This window comes from Myodes glareolus, chromosome 12 (genome assembly GCF_982192425.1).
Source record: "Myodes glareolus chromosome 12, mMyoGla1.1, whole genome shotgun sequence".
In the NCBI taxonomy this organism is placed as follows: Eukaryota; Metazoa; Chordata; class Mammalia; order Rodentia; family Cricetidae; genus Myodes; species Myodes glareolus.
Window position 1 is genome coordinate 27,204,546 of NC_142037.1, and position 19,617 is coordinate 27,224,162.

Sequence of the window (19,617 nt, forward strand, 5' to 3'; positions counted from 1 at the left end):
AATTACAAATTTAACTGTTAAACATATGCGTATTTTTCTCAAAGGTTTATTTTTTTCTGAATTCAGTCATTCAGAATAATATACACATGCAGTGTATGAGACTATGTCACATTATATAATGGGGTGGGCCTACTATAAGTTCAACAGTACTATGACATTGCCAAATGCTCAACAAACTAAATAAAAACTTTTGTATTTTCCCTGACATTTGAAAAATTCATTTAAGGCTGGGCAGTGGTGGCACATGCCTTTAATCCCAGCACCTGAGAGGCAGAGACAGGGGGATCTTTGTGAATTTGAGACCAGCCTGGTCTAGAGAACAAGTTCCAGGACAGGCTTCAAAGCTACAGAGAAACCCTGTCTTGAAAAACCAAAATAAAATAAAATAAAAATTAAGAAAAATAACTACTCCTGTGTAGAAATGAACATTTTTTAATGTTTTTATTTTTTATCTTATTCTTGATGTGTATGGGTGCTTTGCCCGAATGTATGTCTATGTGCTATTTGCATGGCTGGTGCCCACAGAGGCCAGAAGGTGTCAGATTCCCTAGAACTAGGGCTGTGAGCTGCCATGAGTTCAGGGAACCGAAGCTGGATCCACTGCAGGAGCTTAGCAGTTGAGCCATCTCTCCAACAGTTCTCAAGTGATCCATCTCTTCTGCTCTCAAGTGTGTATCTAACATAGGGACAAAATTTGTCCCAAAACAGTTTCACAAAAATGAAAGTTGTGAAAACAGATTGCTCTTCACACGACTGAGGAAATACCAAAACTTAGAAGTGTTGTAGAAATGATAAGATTCCTAAATAGATATTGAACTTTGTTAGATCCAAGATAACCAATAGCTGGGGATGGTTGGGTGGGCCAGATATAAATGGTTTGGTATGAATAATCCTTCCCACCCCTGCCACTGTCCTGCCTCATTTGCAGTGCTCCTTAAAAAGAGAGGAGGGGCAATCCTTTAGAGCTTGTAAAAACTGTAAATTGTAAACATCTAGGATTAGAGATTTCGATTAAGCAGGTCAGAAAAAAATGTATTTTAGCTCATTCTAATAGTCAGTCCACAGACATTCAGCAGGAGTCCATCATAGTGGAAGATATTTTCAACAGAGGATTATGCAGCTAACTTTTAGGTTAAACATGTGCAATATTAATGTCTATCTGTCAAACTACATCAACATATTAAAAACAGTAGTAGCCCAAAAAAGCAATTTCAATTTACAATTGACTATGTTTAATTTCACAATAATAGAATAGACTGTGGTTTCAATTATTAATTCAGATAAATAAACACACAATATGACAAATGCCATTTTTGTTAGTAATACCAAAGAATGATATTCTGAGTTTACTATGACTGGTAGAGCAAACATTAAGCATGGAGATGGATCAAAAATGATTTTAATGAAGATAACCAAGGAGCAACGATGGTTCTATCTTTTAAAATACAACTGCAAATGTCAGACTTTAAATTAGGGCACTGGCTAACACAAAACTTGTAGTTTTCTACCAAAGCTTTATAAATGAAACCAGAACTTTAACAGAGTCCATTATTTTACTTATTCAGCACAATAATTATACAGATAAAAGGGGAGAACAACATATGTAGGGTATGCAAGTTTGTGCAAATAGAAGTATACAAGTCTATAAAACCAATTTACTTGAAATTACAAAGTCTAATTTCTAAAAGATGTAGAATATAACATGGTATCTTTTTAAGAACTCATAAAAAATAGTTTAAGGGTTTTCACCTATGCTCTATGTTGGTTCTAATTACTGACAACATGAAGACTAGGATGTCTTTATTATAGTGAAACTAACAATAATTCAGGCTTCATTATATGAAGCCATAAAAGGAAGATCTATGCCCTTAAAGAAAAGGAAATACTCCTGTATGGCAACAACTTTTCTTTCTTAAACATATATCTGAATTTGTGGCATCAGCAACCTAGCTTCTAGTAAGTTTTACTTTCTATTAGCTTAAAAGAAAAAGTATGGAACAGCACACATACTTCCAGAATTTTTCAACTCTAACAGATGAAATTTCCTGACTAAAAATTAAATACACCACCACTGAGTAAATGGTTAATAAAAGTCCAAGAATCACAAATATTTACTACTATCCTCTTAAGGGTGCACTGGAAAGAAAGTATCTTTCAAAGAAACTATTCTGCAAACCACACATGGAAAACCTTTCCACCTGGGTGCAAACTTCTTTGGCCACTCTTATCCCGCACTGACAGTACTCTACTGACAACAGCACTGACTACTCAACTCCAGCTCTTAAAAGGGACAAGAAAAACTGCTATGATGGTGACACTTCTTCACCACCGATGCTCCTACTACTTACTGAAAAAGCACTACTCAAGAAAAGTGTATGCAGCTAACTCAGAGAAAGAAAGTACTTCAGTACAATTCACTTGCCAAGTCCATTTGTATCATTTTAAGAAATTTTAAAAGAGAAGGGTGAAGAGAGAAGACAAAATTCAGCTTCTATGGCTACATTTAACTACTCAATTACCAAAACTCTGAAGAGTTTTAATCATTTGTCAGAGTGATCAGAGAGTACCTTCCCTAGGGGTACAAATTCTAATCAAGACATAAAATTACACTTTTGTTCACAAAATATCCCTGGTTCCCTCCCAGGCACCATGTACTGAATCACTATCATATGCTGACTTCAGATACTACTTAGAAAAAAAAACAAAAACAAAAACAACCGCCCCACCCCTGAGATTCAAGCACTGGGTATAGTTCAGTGGTAGAGAGTATGCTAGTACAAGAACTTTGATTCAATCTCTAGAATAATAAATAATAAAGCATTAAGATGTTAGCCAATGACTTTCCCCCCCCTTTGGTGGTTTCAGGGAATGTTCTGGGGCCGTGGCATGCTAGCCAAGCTATAACACCAAGCTATAATATTTTCTAGCCCTAACCTAAAAGAGTTAACAAAAACTACAACTGAGGCTGGCAACGTGACTCAGTGGGTAAGGGTACCTGCTCTGAAGCCCTCACAATCTTTGAATTTCATCCCTGGAGGATGAAGTGGAGGGAGAGACTGGAAACAATGCTGTTCTCTGAACACAATAATAAAATAAAAAATTTAAAGATCACAACTAATCAAAAATTTTCAGGTGTAATCTATCTTAAGTGTATATTATGTGTATTACAGAGGGAAAGCCTTAGTTAAGTCCATAGTATCAATTTATAAGAGAAATAAGTGTTTACTGTTAAAATGATTTAAATAAAATAAAATACTGTCTACAGATCTACAACTTTAAATGCGAGTCATCTTTCAACACTGTAAGCATTGCTTCAGAAATCCTAAAACATAAAAGTTTGACTATTAATTAAAAACAAAAAAATAACGCAGATTAGAATTAGATATTAAATTTAAATAACACTTAGTCTTGAATGCTAGTTTTGAGATTAAAAAATTAAAAGTATGAAATAGGAACAATATAGTAAATTAAGTTTGAAAAAAAAGCCTACATCTTTTATCAAAAGTAATAAAAAAAACTTTTCCACTTAGATGTCAAGAATGTTAGAAAGAAAAAATACATATAAAACCCCCACAAAATTAACAAGTAATTTTGAATAGATTTATTTATTATGAAAGGAATTCAAGATTTAATTTATGAAATTTAGACATATAGAAATAATAATGGATTGATCAATTGCAGAAATCACATTTAAAATGTCACGTTTTCTTTCAAGTGATTCTGACTGTCGAAACAGCAAATATTAAATGTCCAGTGTGGTTAATAGTGCTGAGAACAGAAATCCTACTTTAAAACCACAATTTTAAAAAATTTAAAGCCTTAAACTAATTAAATATTGCCTATTGAAAAAAGGTGACCAGAAAATATCAGTTCTGATTAGGCATTACTTGAAGAAAAACAATATAAATAAATTAGGAATGTTATTACTTTTAGAAAACCACAAAATATATACATGTAGGAAACTGCTTCAAATAAACATTTAAAATATTTACATTGTGTCTATTATTAAGCAAATCTTTGCAATACTTTAAAATCTCTATCAAAGAAAACTTGCTTCCACTGATGCAAGTAATTGTTTATGAACTAGTATTATATAATCAGTAATACTTTAAGGCCCTTCATCAACAGATATTAAATTACGCCATCCTAGTTTATTAAAGTACTCTTTTTACTCTAAGATAAATACTCCACTAAGAGATATAGAAACGACAGTACAAATGTTCTTTAAAAGACAATCCTGAAACCCTGATAATGTCTTTAACTGAAAGTATAAATCTGTACTTGAGATATAACTCTATCACTGGGAAAAAATTTAATTAAAAAATTGAAACACAATAATTTTCTTTCCTCAAATTCTTACCTAATAAACTACATATTAAGAGGATTGGAAAGATTCGCAAATTTGAAGTTTTTAAACATGTCCTTTAAAGGGTGATCAAAGGACACAATCATATATAATTGTAATAGCTTTTATTATTAGCCAAGTTATGGTCTCTAACCCTATCAGAAGTAATCAACTATAAGAAAACTTTTAATATCTATACTAATGCTTTTAGGTACTAGATTACTTAACAAGCTAAATTCCTAATTTCATAAGCTAGTTTATTACTGTAAAGAGAACAAGAACATGATAATGTCAAATATTTGTGTTCAAACAGTAAATTTTCTGAAACCCTCAGGTATTATAAATCTTGAACTCTACATTAGGAATAACTGTGCATTTAAATCTTTATCTACACTATAAACTCATATATTGCTTTCTCCCTTATTTAACTCATTAAAGCTCTGTCAACTATCTGGATTAAAAGTGATAAATTAAAACTCAATTTTTTCCAGACACTCCATTTACATGTTTATACTGTCTAACCTTGAAAACATTGGCTAAGATGAGGCTGAGTTTTTATTCATTTTTAACCCATTAAAACCATTGTGTCATAATGTTTAAGATCAAAGTTATAAAGACACTCTAGTCTTTGTATTTATCTGAAACAATCACCATTTAATATAACATCAATGTAACATAAAGTACCAGAAATTCTCTGATTTCTATTTAGTTTGAACATTTCATTTTTACCTCAACTATTAACTGATAAGCATTTCTGGATTGTCTATCTCATAAACATCAAATTCCAGTTTTTTAGTATTTTAATATTGTCTCGATATTCTAGCATTCTTAAAGACACCTGAGGATTTGTTCTAAAATGTTTACACCATTTAAAGTTAAAAGTAGATTTATAAGCAGGAAAATTATAATTTACTCTTAAGATTAAATTACACTTAAGAAAGCAAGCCTTTGGGGTTTTCTATTTGTTACTTACATACTTTTAGTTAAAAAATTCTAAAGAAAATTGTAGTTACACTTCAGCCACTCTCATTTCATTTAACAAATATTATTAAAACTTATAGTTAACACTACACTAGGAAAAAACCTAACCAAGTAATACTTAGTAATGCTCAGTAAACTCACTTATTACACCAGAATACCACCATCTAGAAAACAAAAATTGTTTAAGATGAATACTTTCTGAAATGCTCAACTAAAACTAAATCAAGTAAACCAAACATTAGAAAATGGACTATCATAAGTATTTTGGATGTTAAGATAACAGTCACCAGAAGTTTAAGCATTCTATTATATTATCATTAGACTGCTGTAACTTCTGATATTAACAATGTATTAAATATCATGAGTAAGATAGTTTCTGCTTAAGAAAGTAGGTATTTCAGTTTCAACCAAATCACGACTTTTGGTTAGGACAGTACTTGGAATACTTCAAATTTTCTTACAATATTTTCATTAATCTTATCTAATTTTTAGGCTGTACTACTTCTCCACTTGTCAAACAGCCAAGTACCAAATTCCACTTGACTTAAACACTTCATTTTGTGAAAATAAAGTCCACTACATAATTAAATACCTTACATAGCATACTGAAGTAACACCCTTAGGAGGAAAAAAAAAAAAAAGACAAAACATCATGTATACTATTGGGGGGAGGGGATAAATTGAGGTGGATCTACTACAGCACTATAAAAGCCAACTCTATTCTTAAAAATCTAGAATTTTAACAAGCAAGACACTTAGATTCAGCCAATTTACCAGATTTCTGTTTATTCTTTACTTATATGACTTAAACGTTTCAGCATTACTATCAATTATATTACAAATTATAAAAAAATGATATATGACAGGTTTTAAAAATTCATTACTACAAAGCAGACACACTGATACATATTTACAATCCCAGCACTAAGGAGGAGGTAAGGGCAGGAAAATCAGTAGTTACAGGCCAGCTTAGGATACCTAGCAAGTTTCAGGCTGGGCTGTAGAGTTAAGATAATTGACTTAAAAAAACAAAAAGCACATTAGTATACCTTAATCCTCTATCATGTTCCAATGCATTATGTCAGTATTCAGTCAAAGAAATTCAGCTTGTTTTCCAGAATTGGTTCTCTTCTAAAGGTTAAAATCTGCAATAAAAATATCATGTATTATTATATGAAGACACTCAACAGATATAAATCTCTTGTACTTCTAGTTGATCTCTGAACAGAGTTAAATCTTGAAATTAACCCATCTTGCAATGCTTAAAGAACCTGTATAAAAATGTTATTCAAACAGAAAATAACTTATTAAGAACACCTGTGATATGCATTATCACCCAAAGCCTGTTCAAACAAATGAGATAAGTTTCTGCTTTCATTTCTCTTTGTGACATTCATTTTTACAACATTAATTTTTATCTATGGATGAGTATGCAGAGGTAGCTTTGAAAGGAACTAAGGAAGATTATCAAAAAATATCCTTTGTGTTTCTAAAATCCAAATAGCTTAAAAACTATACAAGGAATAGTGATAAAATTTGACTACCTTTCCCTAAAAATTACTAAACGTATCAATGACGACAAATTACCATTATTTTCAACTTTGGTCTTGTTATACCTGAGTGAACGTTTCTAAATATTTTATTACAGTTCTAACCAATTTAAAAATTTTAAAATCAATAGACCACTACTAGTCTTTGAATGCTTCCAATTATAGGTGAAATGCAACTTTTCCCCCCATTGGTTTCTGGATCTCAAAAACTGAACTGACAACAAGTACATTAAAATACAAATTATTAAATTACCAAAGGGATAAATGTACTACATATGAACCATAATGCTTTGTGGGAGTTTTCTACTTTTACTTAAGAATGGCTGAAAAGAAAAGAATGAAAACCAAAAGCCCCTTTATTCCTCTGTTGCTAAATATTTGATTGTTTAATAGAGAAAAATAAAATAAAAACTCCACACCATCTTATGTCTAAGAAACACCAGTTCAAATCTTATTTTGAAAGGTTAAAAGAAATTTTTGCATTATATTTTTCAAAAGATAGTTTTTCTAAAATATCTGAGTGCCTTGAAATATAAGGCCACAAATTTAAAACAACAAAGAAATGATAGAAGATTAAATGTTAAATTTTAATACAGTAATATATGTTTTAAAGTAGTATAAAAATACTAGACACAAAAGAGGTTTGGATATAAAATATAATGTGTATGACTAAAAGAAAAATCTCCAAAAGTAAAAAATTATTACAGTTTACTTAGAAAACATCAACAAATCTTTTCTGTACAACCTTTCTTTGGTGAAATAAGTTAGGTTTAAATAAAAGTACACTAAACTCAAAACTTTCCTCCAAAAGTATTAAGAATAAAATACACACACAAACACACACGTATTTACTATTAACTCTATTATTTGAAACCTTTCTCAAAGAAAAATCCTTTAAAGCATCTTTTACACAGGCAAGAAAAATAAAAAAGTTATGTATCAGAAAGTATTTACATAATTCATGAGTATTTATATATACTAACAATCAAATATTATATATTAGTAACATTTTAAAATAGACATCACGTTTAAAACAAGCTATCAGTTTTCGAATTCTAATACTGTAACTTCTTAAAATGCTTAATTTCATTTTCAACACTTAGTTGAAATAAAGTGGTATTTTATTACTGATTTTCTTTGGTTTTTGAGATTTGAGACCACAAAGTTACAGCAAGTCCTAGTTTGAAATCTAATTATATGCTAAAATTAATTGTAAAGTGTACAGTGTTTCTAAATTTGTGTAATTACAAAATAAAAAGGACAAACCATGTATAGTCTTACAATTCTTTCTAAAATGTATTGTTCTAATTATAATCATACTAATCTGTTTCTCATAAAAGGGGTTAAAAAGAAATCAATGTAGAGATTAAGTGTCATCTAAACAAAAGAAAATTAAAGAAGACTAAAGCCACTTTAAGATGGGGAACTTTTTAAGATTTGAGGTGAATTTTTATAAAATTTCCATAATTGTAACTTTATAATCTAGTTGTTGAAAGCTTATTGAAGAAATATTAATTTTTTCTTTCTGTAAACTAAGTCAGCTGACCAATAGTTCTATACTGAAGGTATCTTCAACATTCTTAAATTACTACAAATAAATACATAAATAATAGAAATAAAACTCAACACAGACTTCAAAAAACCCCAAAACTAAAAAACAGCACACAAAAGAGAAGGAAATATGGAATCTACAATGTGAACACTACTTTGGAATTTTTATCCTTAGGTGTGGTTCCTGATAAACATTAAAACATATACCAGTGTAATCGCATACAAAAACCTGAGGCTATATTTTACAAATGTACAACAAAGACAACAGTTTTTAAAAAATTGTCTAAAGTTAGACTTTTAATTGGAAATAGTGTATAGAACAAACTGATGAACATCAAAGTTCCCGGGGAAGCTGTCCTTTTCTTCCCTCTCCCTGTAGGATGCAATGCAGCGCCAGGAGAACTGCTACAGCAGCACCATTCTCCAGGGCTGCTTCCCTGTGCTAATAAATGACCTCTGCAGCCTTCACAACAAAATACAAAATTAGAGTCATCAGTTTCTACAGGAAAACACAGATAACTGCACAAAAACAGTTAAATAAGTAGGTATATACCTTCTGGAATTCTTCCTCTAATCTGGCATTAACATAAAAGACAAACATATTTTGAATGTTGTGGAATTATATAGCTGCTAGTATATTCTAAAGCTTTAAGTAAATTAGTTTAATAAATAAAGGATCCATTACTTCTTTCAAAAAGTTGGTAAAACAAACAGAAGGGGGGAAAAAGCCCTTCATTCATCACCCTCAAAACAAAATAAATCCCATAAACCAAAGTACCAAAAAGCATGGGTTGGTGGAAAGTAAAGCCTTCCCCCATTCCCAGAATTCTCTCCCAGTCACATAATCTGAATAAAAATTAAAATTCAAAAACCAACAATAAAAACCAAAACTCACTAGCATGGGCACTTGAGATATAATTATATAAAACAGAAATGCAATCTTCTAAAATTTTAACTAAATCAAAATTTATAGTTAATTTTAGGACATATCCAAAATAAGCAGATTCAGAAAGGATTGTGGGTTCAGTAATAATTATTACAAAAGTAATACAAAATAGAACGTATTTATTAATAGAAATGAAAATGTTTTCATTTGGACATTTCTAACAATGTGTATTTGTCTTAAAGTGAAAATAGAAATGTCTCAAAATTTCAATTATTTATAAAATATAAAAATTCCTTTCAAAAATCATCTGCTCTTTCAAAATCACACCGTCTGTTATCAAGATGCAGCTAAAAGAAATGACAAGTATGGGAATAAATATTGACGACTGTTTCAAGCAACACTAATTGAAACTAACCAAATAAAGCAACATATATGCACTGCTGTATATATGCACTTCCTCTTAATGGATTTGTCAGAGGAATGCAATAATATATAAGCTCACCTGTATATACTTACCTGTTATATTTGCAATTAAAAAACAAAGGTCTTGTAAATTAAAAGTTTTAAAACACTGCAGTGAATGGCTGAATTAGAAAAACATTTTAAAATAGATTTTCAAAGTTTTAAGAATATATCCAATTTTCATGAAAAATGTGCAAGATAATTTAAAGTTTACTTTCATCAAAATGAAAGAAGCAATTTTCCCATAATCTGCATCCAATAAAAACATGAAGACGAAGACGAAAAATTTCTATCAAAGGAAAAAACAAACAGCGTAGATCCTTTGGCGCAGTTTTCAACCAATGAAGAACAGAGAGAAATATGTCTTGTTAACTGCAGCAGCAGAAATACAGTTTTCTGAAAATTGCTTCTCTAGTTTTACTTTTTAATACACGTTTCTGAACGGTCTGAAAGGCTTTTATGGAAGAAACAACTCTATTAGGCACCAACTTTGTAAGAAATCTCCGTTTTTACTTTTCCCGTATCGGAGTAATTCTCTGACTAAACAGTTTTTCCGTAGGTGGAGAACTATCAGCTCCGCGTTCCACATTCAAACCCCCCAGTCCCGCTTCCTTCCAGCCAATCAGGGGGTAAGAAGTGCGGCGTTGGGGAGCTCCGTTAGACACAGTTTGAAAAGCCTCGCAGTGCGCTCTCACTCTCCTGGAAGGGATCTAAATGAGGGCGGGTCCCCAGTCTTCCCAGACCCGCACCAAACCCCCGGCTCCGCTCAAATTCCAGGGAGAGACTCTGCAGGGGGCCTGCCCGGGACAGCAGGTCACCGAGGTTCCCAGGGAGCCATCTCCTCTCCGCGAGTAACTGAGGAGCCGCTGCAAGAGCATCTCCAGAATGTTCCCAACCCAGACCCGTGCGACCCTCCCGCGGAACATCACGTCAGCACAGCCGCAAAGGGTTAATCTAGGGGCGCTCTGGGGAAGGATGGGGCTCAGGACCTCACGAGGGGTACAACGTGGACTCTTCACGAAGCCCAGTGCCCGGGGGACCTACAGTTAAAGCTGTCACTGGCTGACTCGAGTTGTCGACGCCGCCGGCTTGACAAAAAGCCAACAGCTAAGGAAAAAGAAACCCCTAATGGGAAAGACAGCCCCACTTCTTCCGCCTCGGCGACAAGAGTTCCCAAGCCAGAGGAAGACCTGCGAAATTACCGTTAAATCGTCGCGGCAAGGGCTTGCCCGCGGGAAACAGCGAGTTTCACACTACTTTCCCTTGAGCCGCGCGTTTCAAGGGCTGGAGGAGGAAAAAGTCTCCCAAGATCGCGCCCGGAGGGAACGGCAGGCTCGAAGCCCCAACTTGGGTCTCACCCCGACACCCCTCCCGCGAGCTAGACGCGAGTGTCCAGACCCCGGAGCGGCCGGTCGGCGCCGCCTCTGCCCCGCGCTCCGCCGCGCACACCGGTTCCCGCGGGCAGCCGGTCCTCCCGCGCGCGACCCGAGCTGCCCGTCCGGAGATGGCCTCGGCTGCCCTGCCGCTCTGCGCTGTCCCCGAGTCGCGGGCGAGCCTGTCCCGCGCGGGCCCAGCGCCCCGGTCGGCCGGCCCGTCGGTCGCAGTGACAGGTCGAGCGGCGGTTGCTCGGCCGCGTCCCGCTCAAACCGCGCCTCCCCTCCCCCCCACGCCGCTCCGCGCTCGCTCCCGCCACGGTCAGCCGGACGCCGCCCCGTCGCGGGTGGACGGACACCCGAGTTCCAGGTCTCCTGGGGAGTCTGCGATGGAAGGGGCGGCGGCCGCCGAGTCCGGTGCTTGCGTCCCCCACGGTCCGCGGTCCCCCCCGCGGCCACCTCCCAGACTCGCTCCGCTGCACTCCGGCCTCTTACCGTCTGCGTCAAACTTGCCGAAGCGCCGCCGGCTGCCTCCTGGCTTAAGTTATTTTTTGGCGATTTTTGGGGGATTTTTCGGCGCGATCCCGGCGTGGCGCTCCGCTCGCACAGGTTATCCCTTCCGTCCCGCTAGATTGATGAGATCAGGCATCACTCGAAAATGGCGCCGAAAGCGCTGCGGCTCCTCATTCAAATTCGTTAGAGCCAACCCCGCCGCCCCGGGGCATGCCGGGAACGCGGGCAGTCTCCACAGCTGGCCGCCGTTCCCCCGCCTCCCCCCGCGACCCTGCTGCGCATGCGGAAAACTCCCACACACCCCCACCCCCACGCCCCGCACATGCGCTTAAACGTCGTGGCGCCAGGCTCTCACTTCCTCGGTTCCAGTCCCCCGTGTCCTGCGCGTGCGTGAGTGTGCCAGCGTCGGCCTTGTGCCTCCGTGGAGATGTTCACCTTTCAGACACCACTCCGGTGACACAAGTTCTCTACCTTTGGAAGGAAACAAATTAGGGTCCATCCTAAGCGTTTCGTTAAAAACAAAACAAAAATCAAACAAAACCCGCCTTTAACTGGACTCCTAACACCAAGGGTGCCTCTGAGGCTTGCACGGCTACACAGGAACTTTGAGCGCGCCGGCGTCGAGCCCTCACCCTCCGCCAGCGCCTCACAGATCTGTCACACCTTAGCCTCGAAACCACTTCACGAGGTAGGAACTTTACGCTCCGTCCGACGACCAGTGCGCAGCTGTCACACCCCGCCGCCTCCCTCCCTCCCTCCCTCCGGACCCGGAGGCGCGCTACCCGCCCTCCGTCCGCAAGCCTTTTCACCCGAGCTTTCGGTTCTGGTTTGGAGACCGGGGATGTACAATCTTTTGGACGGCACTAGAGTGCTTTACAAAGAAAAAAAAAGTTTTTAATGGTGTAGTAAATTATGGAGTCACAAACATAGTATGAAGCCCTGTGAAAGTAACAGTCGCGGGGCACTGATAATGCAGGGCTTTGTGGAGTAGACTTTTTCACTGCCCACAACACCTCTAGGAAGCACATAGTATTTTTGTTTTACAGATGCTGCCTGATGTTCAGATTAGAAATTCTGCCGTGTTACAGCTGGTAGGCGCTAGGCAAACCGCCTGTTAAAACGGACACAAAATAAAAGTTACTATTTTAGCGCTTTGCTTACAAAGGCATCTTTTGAGTATTTGCTTGCATGACATCGTCCCTGCCACTAGGCTAATTAAGATGAAATTTTAAAAAAGAGAAACTGTCATTGCTCCTAAGTGACTACAGTTTAGGGTTATGTTTAGTTACGTTTTCCTTAATTCTCACGGATTTTTAAAAATTATTTTCTCTGTAATAGTTTTGCCTACACATATGTATGTGTGTGCATCCCATATGTGCCCTCAAATGTCAGGAGAGGGTGTGGGATTCCATGGAACTGGAGTTAGGGATGGCTGTGATCCAGTGTGGGTGCTGAAGCCAAGCCTCTGCAAAACCAGCAAGTGCTCTGAACTGCTGAGCCATCTCTCCAGCCCTGGCAAATGATATTTTTTTCTTAAAAAAGAACCCAACTGTTTAAAATCCAGGAATATTAGTTATGTTTGCTGTAGTTTTTATTATAAAGCAGCTTGTGATGAATCATAACTTTAAAAAATATATCTTTTAATGGAGTTTAGGCTGGCCTAGAACTCAAATTTTGTAGCCCATGCTGCTATCCTCCTGCTTCATTCAGTCTCTTGAGTGCTGGGATTTTAGGTTTGTGCCACCACAGCCTGATGTGTAAATTTTGAATATAAAAAGATGTACCCTGAGCCAGGCGGTGGTGGCCCATGCCTTTAATTCCAGCGCTGGGGAACCAGAGGCAGGTGGATCTTTGTGAGTTCGAGGCCACCCTGGTCTACAAAGCAAGAGCCAGAATAGCCTAGAGAAACCCTGTAGGGAGAGGAAGGGGGATGTATCCTGTTCTTAAGAGTGTTGATAGGAGACTTCCTTAAGTACTAAAGAGTAAGGGAATTGGAGAAAGTGACCATGATTTATTTGCATTATTGAGGCCTAACTGGAAGAGAAGTGGATTTTAGCAATCAGATCATGGCTGAACAGTGTTCAGTTATCTACATTTTGCTCAGAATAAAATTTGCGTGGTGATCTCTTTTAAAATATTTAAGTCCAGTTTTGTTTAAAATCTTATGTAGCAAACCATGAGTCCTTACTGAGTCACTAAAATGGGAGAAAGCAAAATCTAGTCACACAGTTCTTGAGCCTGAACTGAAAGCCAATTATCTTTCCACCACAAGAGGGTGCAAATTCCTGGGCTAAATTTCCAAGGGAAAAAAACGTGATTTTTTTTTTTTTTTAAATATCAGATCATTACACTCAAGTAAAAACCTTGGAAGAATATTCAATTTGACTTTACACCCCAAACCTGCTACACCTTACGAGACTAAAGATCCCATTATTAGGTAGTATTTGGTATCTGGGTACCAGGGCGTAAATTCCAGCTGTCTTCTAGAAAGGCTTCATCATCTGTGTCCTGCCCACTTCCTCCCACTTAGTTTTAGCTCTGCGTACTCTTGTACAAGTTGTATAGAGTACAAGTTGTATTTAAAATCTGAGGCTTTTACTTTTGTACATTGGAATGCAATTGCCAACAAATGAATGATAAATGTGGGTCTTTTGGAAAACATGTCCTGAAATCTCAGTGCCTCCACCCTCCATACTGTTTCTAATGAGTAAGCTTCATCTGAGGGGATACTGGTTTCCACATGCTAACTTATTTAGTTAAGACTGTAGAAGCATCATTGCTCAAAAAGAATCAGACATCAGGAAGCATTTTGAACAGTAACTTGAAAACAGAACTCACAAGCAAATTGTTTAAAAACTATTTAGCAATTTGCAGTTTTCTTTATTTTCATATCCCCACCACCCTGACAAAACCACCCCAGATAGCCTCTCACTGTGTAGTTCTGACTGTCCTGAAATTCACTGTGTAGACCAGGCTGGCCTTGAACTCACAGACAGCTGTCTGCTTCTGCCTCCCCAACACACCACTACATCTAGCTTATTTAACGTTTTCAAGATCCCCTTATGTCTGTTATTTCCTTAAAATGAACTAAAAGAAAAAAATCATCAAATCATAATTTCAAATTTATAAGAAGTTACAAAAAGTTAAAATATCATCCATGTCATTTGCTGCCTCTCTTTCTTTCCAGATAGATGTATTTTCAACCCCGCCCAACCTCCCTTTTCCTGAACTTTTCTCAGCAATCATGGGTCCTGACTCTTCACTTCTATATTCCTGTGAGTGTATTTCCTGACAGCTTGACAAACTTAACTTACACTTGAACGTATATATTTTTTAAGCATCCCATGCTTTGGAAAACTTCCAGCCTTTGTCTTTTAAGTCCTTGATGTATTTTAAGAATCCCGTTCCAAGCTGTATTTGAAGGGAGCTACATACTTTTTTTTTTTGGATATTCATTCTGTGTTTTATGTTCACTCACAATTGGGTATGAATTATGTATGGTCAGCTGATAACTGCACAGATTCTGTTGCATGTTTCTCAGAGTACCGCTTCTAGAGCATACATGATATCCATCTACTCACTGATGGTTGTAATTTTGATAACCTTGTCAATGTGTGGCCCAGACTTTCAACTGCGCAGCTGTGTCTTGTTTTGTGTTGTTTTTCCCTTTCTGGAAATAGCAATCTGTGAGGAGCCATTTGAGATTGTATCCTGCTCATCAGAAGTTTCCTTCATATTCAACATTCATAATTGCTGGTACAGTTTATACAGTGGATGCAAAATGACTGAACAATCTATTAGCCTTTCCACATTTTCAGCCCACAGCATTCTACTGTAAACAAAGCCCTTCTGTTTCCCTACTTACCTATTCATTATCTACAGGAGTAGGTCTGAATTCCTGCCTTTCCATTACTGTATTTGCTTATTCTTATTTATGACTTCCCTCTACAACACACACACACACACACACACTTGATTTTTCAAGACAGATTTTCTCTGTATAATGCTGGTTGTCCTGAAACTCAATGTATGGCTTCAAAATCAGAGGCCCATCTGCCTTTGCCTCCCTAGTGCTGGGATTAAAGATCTGTGCAACATTTTTTTAATTTAATTTTTTTATATGTATGTGTTTTGCCTGTGTGTATTGTATGTACACCATGTGTGTCTTGTGTCTTTAAAGGTCAGAAGATAGTATCAGATCCTCTGGAACTGGAGGTAAATAGGTTATGAGCCACCCTGTGGTTGTTGGAAACCAAACCCAGGTCCCCTGCAAGTAACAGGAAGTGTTCTGAACTGTGAGCCATCTCTCCAACTACTCGACCAGTATTTTTATTTGTGCATTTGTGTACTGTTTTTCTGAATCACTTAGGGTAAGTTACACACATTATTGCCTTTCACCTCAAATGTTCAGCTGTGTATTTAACTATCTAATATTCAAATTGTCTTGTGTGAAGCTAGTAGGAGCACTTCCTCTTGTGGCTTTCTGTTAGCATTGCTTCATTTTTTAAAAGCACTTCCTTACTTGCTTGTATTATGAAGTAGAACTTGTTTATCTCATACTTACCTTGCTTTAGCCCTGGAATAAGCCTTTTTTTTTAAGGAACTCAATTCCTTTTTAAAAGGCCTGTTTCCATGTTATTGGAAAATGGTATTAGGGGACTAAAGTTCAGTATGCTTATTGATACTGTACTATCTGCTTCTTGGAACTTGTAGGAGACAGAGCTGAGAAATATAAGCATATATATATGTGTGTATATATTTGTGGATGACCACAAATATTTATACATATTTCTTGCAATATGTGGAGGATATAAATTTAATTTCAAATGATCTTAAATATAAAAGAAAGACTATTATAGTGACATTTATAACATTCTGGATAAAAGAAATGAAGTCACAGCCACATCAACAGATGATAAAGTTTCCATGTTCCCTTTCAATCATTGTCTCATAGGTCTCTTAATCCTTTTTCACTTTACATACCTTAAAAATGAGTTACTATATAATTTTCACAATCTTCATCTTAAATTACTCTGAAATATATTATTAGAAGTTTCAATTCCTGAACATTTAGCTTATTTCTAGTTTTTTCTATTATGATTTTGAAAAGAACATTTTCATACATATGCCCTTTTAATTTAATGTTTTAACAATTGGTTGGAAGATTGTAGAAGTAGAAATGTGATTTCTCACTGTGGGTTTTAATATATATTCTCACACAGAATGAAACATTTACCAGAATTCAAATTAAAATTGGTGACAGAGATTAAAAAGAAAAAACCAGTAATCTCTTTTAGTAGACAGTTGAATATATAGTAAAAGATAAATTTCCAAACAACTATAGCATGAAAAATAGAGAGGAAGACCATGTAATCCATGGGAATGGATGGCTCAGGAAACTTTGAAAGGAGGTGGTAAGGATGCTGTGTGTTTCAAGACACCTTGGAAGGAACTTACCAGATTGGGACTGGCCTGAGTTATGTTGGTGTAGAAGGGAAAAGAGAAATGGGCCACAGAAAGCATTTTATGTAGAATCATTAAAGTGTTAGAAAGTGGAAGAGCTGGGGAGAAACTGGCATTTCAGATAGCTGGATAGTCTGCTGTAATCTTTGCGAGCAATGAGAAAGGCCTGCTCAACTGGATAGGGGTTAGACCATGACTGGCTTATGTGCCACTTTTATACTGATGCAGTTGGAAAATCTTAAACCAGTTAATATGAGGTTAGTATTTTAGAAATTTACTTAATGAAGGGCTAGAGAGGTTAAGGGTACATACTGCTCCTAAAGAGGACCTGAGCAGTGGGCATGTCTGGAAGCTCACAACTGCTTATAATTCCAGCTCACCAATGCATTCACATTCACAGACACACAAATATATATTTATTAAAAATAAAAATTAATCTTCAAAACCCCCAAAGAATTTTCTCAGTGAAGGTACTAGAGGACAGAGATGTGGCAGCGACCTCTTTGGAGACGCTGTATCCAGGAGAGAAATAATGAGCACTTGAACTTGGGGGCACAGGAAATGAGAGTGAAGAGGGATATACAAGAAGAGGAATTATTTGTTCAGTATACAGGTAAATATTCCTAGATAACTGCTTAGCACTTACTCTGTGCTGTGTGTATTTTCTATTTTTATTAGTTGTTGAGTATGTTAAGGGCAAACAAAATAACCACTTTTTCCTCTTATGGTCTTAGATAAAAAAAAAACAGGTATAAATGATCTAACAAATTAACACTCTCAACAGTTACAGGAAAGTATAGGGTGCTGTGAAAACCTCATACTATGGAGAGCTAGCACTGGATCAAAACAATTTTGGGGTTTGGGGGAAGGGGTAAAAGTGCCATAGAGTGGGTGCATTTGGAGGCCAGAGGACCTCAGTTCTGTTTCTACCATGTGGTTTTGGGAATTGAACTTCAGTTGTTAGGCTTGGCAGCTAACACTTTACCCTACTCAGCTACTGCTCTAGCTGAACAGTGGAGAGCTAGTAAGTTCTTCCTAAAACGGGGCAGAGACTTACAGAGAAACAGAAATTAGCTGGACCAAAAGGGAAGAGAAACCATGCTGGGAACGAAGGAGACAATGTATTAGTGTCCTGAGCAGGGAAGACCGCTGTGATTCAGTGTCCATCTGCAGAGGGTGAGGAGTCTTGGGCTATGGAGAGTAGCAACAAGGAGGCTCACAAGAGTGATTCCTCGGGATTTGGTTATGGACAACTGGGTGGCTGCTGGTACCATTTCCTGGTGAAATTTCAAATTCTGGAAAGCCTGTCTAGGGAAAGGATCTGGAACAAGTCATACAGGAATATGTTTATTCAGCATTAAATATATTAGCAAAAGTGGAGGTGGGAGTTGAAGATGAAATATCTAATAAGTTGGGGTCTTTGTCTGTTATTGTCTTTTAGTAAACCGAGAGAAAAATCTACTGGGTTTATTAGCATCATCAAAAATGATGCCTGTTAACATTGAAAAATGTTTACAAATCAAAGTATGAAGTATAACTCAGATGACTACAACTACTTATAAAAACAGAAAGATACAGAAAAATTTCCAACTCAAACCAAGGGTTTTTTGGTTATAGTTTAGAAAGCCATAGAGTGCTGTGAAGAAACTGGGTGTTATTAAACTGTGAAAGATGAAGACACTCTGGAATAGTGTGCATGTGAACAGTCTGCAGTCTCAGGGACACGTGATTGGCCGTGGGGTTCTGAAGAAAGCCAGAGGAAAAGCTCATTGTACATATGGTAAGCTGAATGACAGCCCAGCAGAATGTTCAAAGGTGGCTGTGTCTTCACCTCTGGAATTTGAATACATAACGTAACAAACATGAGGGAATTCGGGAGTGACTGAAATTAAGACTACTATGTGGTCTAAAACTTGATTATCCTAGATTCTCTCTGTAGATTCCCCCCCCCATCATTATGGGGTCCAGTAAGTGTAGTAGAGGAAGCATGAGAGGTGGCAGTGGTAACATGAGAAAAAGGCTCAACCAGGCTTTGCTGGTTTGAAGATAGGAGGAGGCCTGGAGCCAAGGACTAGCTCTTGAGAGCTAGCAGCTGAAAAGGGGTTTCCTAGAGCCTCAAGAGGGAGCACAGCTCTGCCTTCATCTTTTTTGTGATAATAAGACTCATTTTGGATTTCAGACCCTCAAAACTATAAGATAATACATTTCTGTTGTTTTCAGTCACTAGCTTTATAATTATGTAATTGTGTAGCAATAGGAAACATGTAAACAACTATTCTCTTTGCTTTTTAGAAACATTTATGTGTATATGTGTCATGGGGAGGGGGGGGTTCATGTGTTCATGTGTGCCAAATGTGTAGGATGGTCAAAAGACAAGGTAGAATAGTTGGTTCTCTCCCTATATCCCTGGGGTCAAAGCAAGGTTATCTCTCAGCCTTGGCAACAAGTGTCTTTACCACTAAGCCAACCTTGTTGGCCAGCAAACTGCCATTT

The 19,617-nt window shown here is 37.2% G+C and overlaps 1 protein-coding gene across 8 annotated transcripts in view; it reads right to left on the minus strand.

The window, feature by feature from the left end:
• Positions 1–19,617, minus strand: part of LOC125392485 (uncharacterized) — a 55,878-nt gene that overhangs the window by 12,171 nt on the left and 24,090 nt on the right. For 7 of the 8 annotated variants that reach the window (XR_015004856.2, XR_015004859.2, XR_015004862.2 and 4 more), the window contains 3 exons: positions 12,017–12,132; positions 11,644–11,775; positions 6,376–6,471 (listed from right to left, as the gene is read on the minus strand). Coding sequence is in view for 4 of the 8 variants with exons in the window: in XM_085698628.2 (XP_085554754.2) it covers positions 6,415–6,471; positions 11,644–11,775; positions 12,017–12,132 (305 nt within the window). In the remaining 4 variants the exon portion in view is untranslated. Of the gene's footprint in view, positions 1–6,375; positions 6,472–11,643; positions 11,776–11,983; positions 12,133–19,617 lie in introns of all 8 variants that reach the window. The other variant, XR_015004858.2, reaches the window with a different exon arrangement.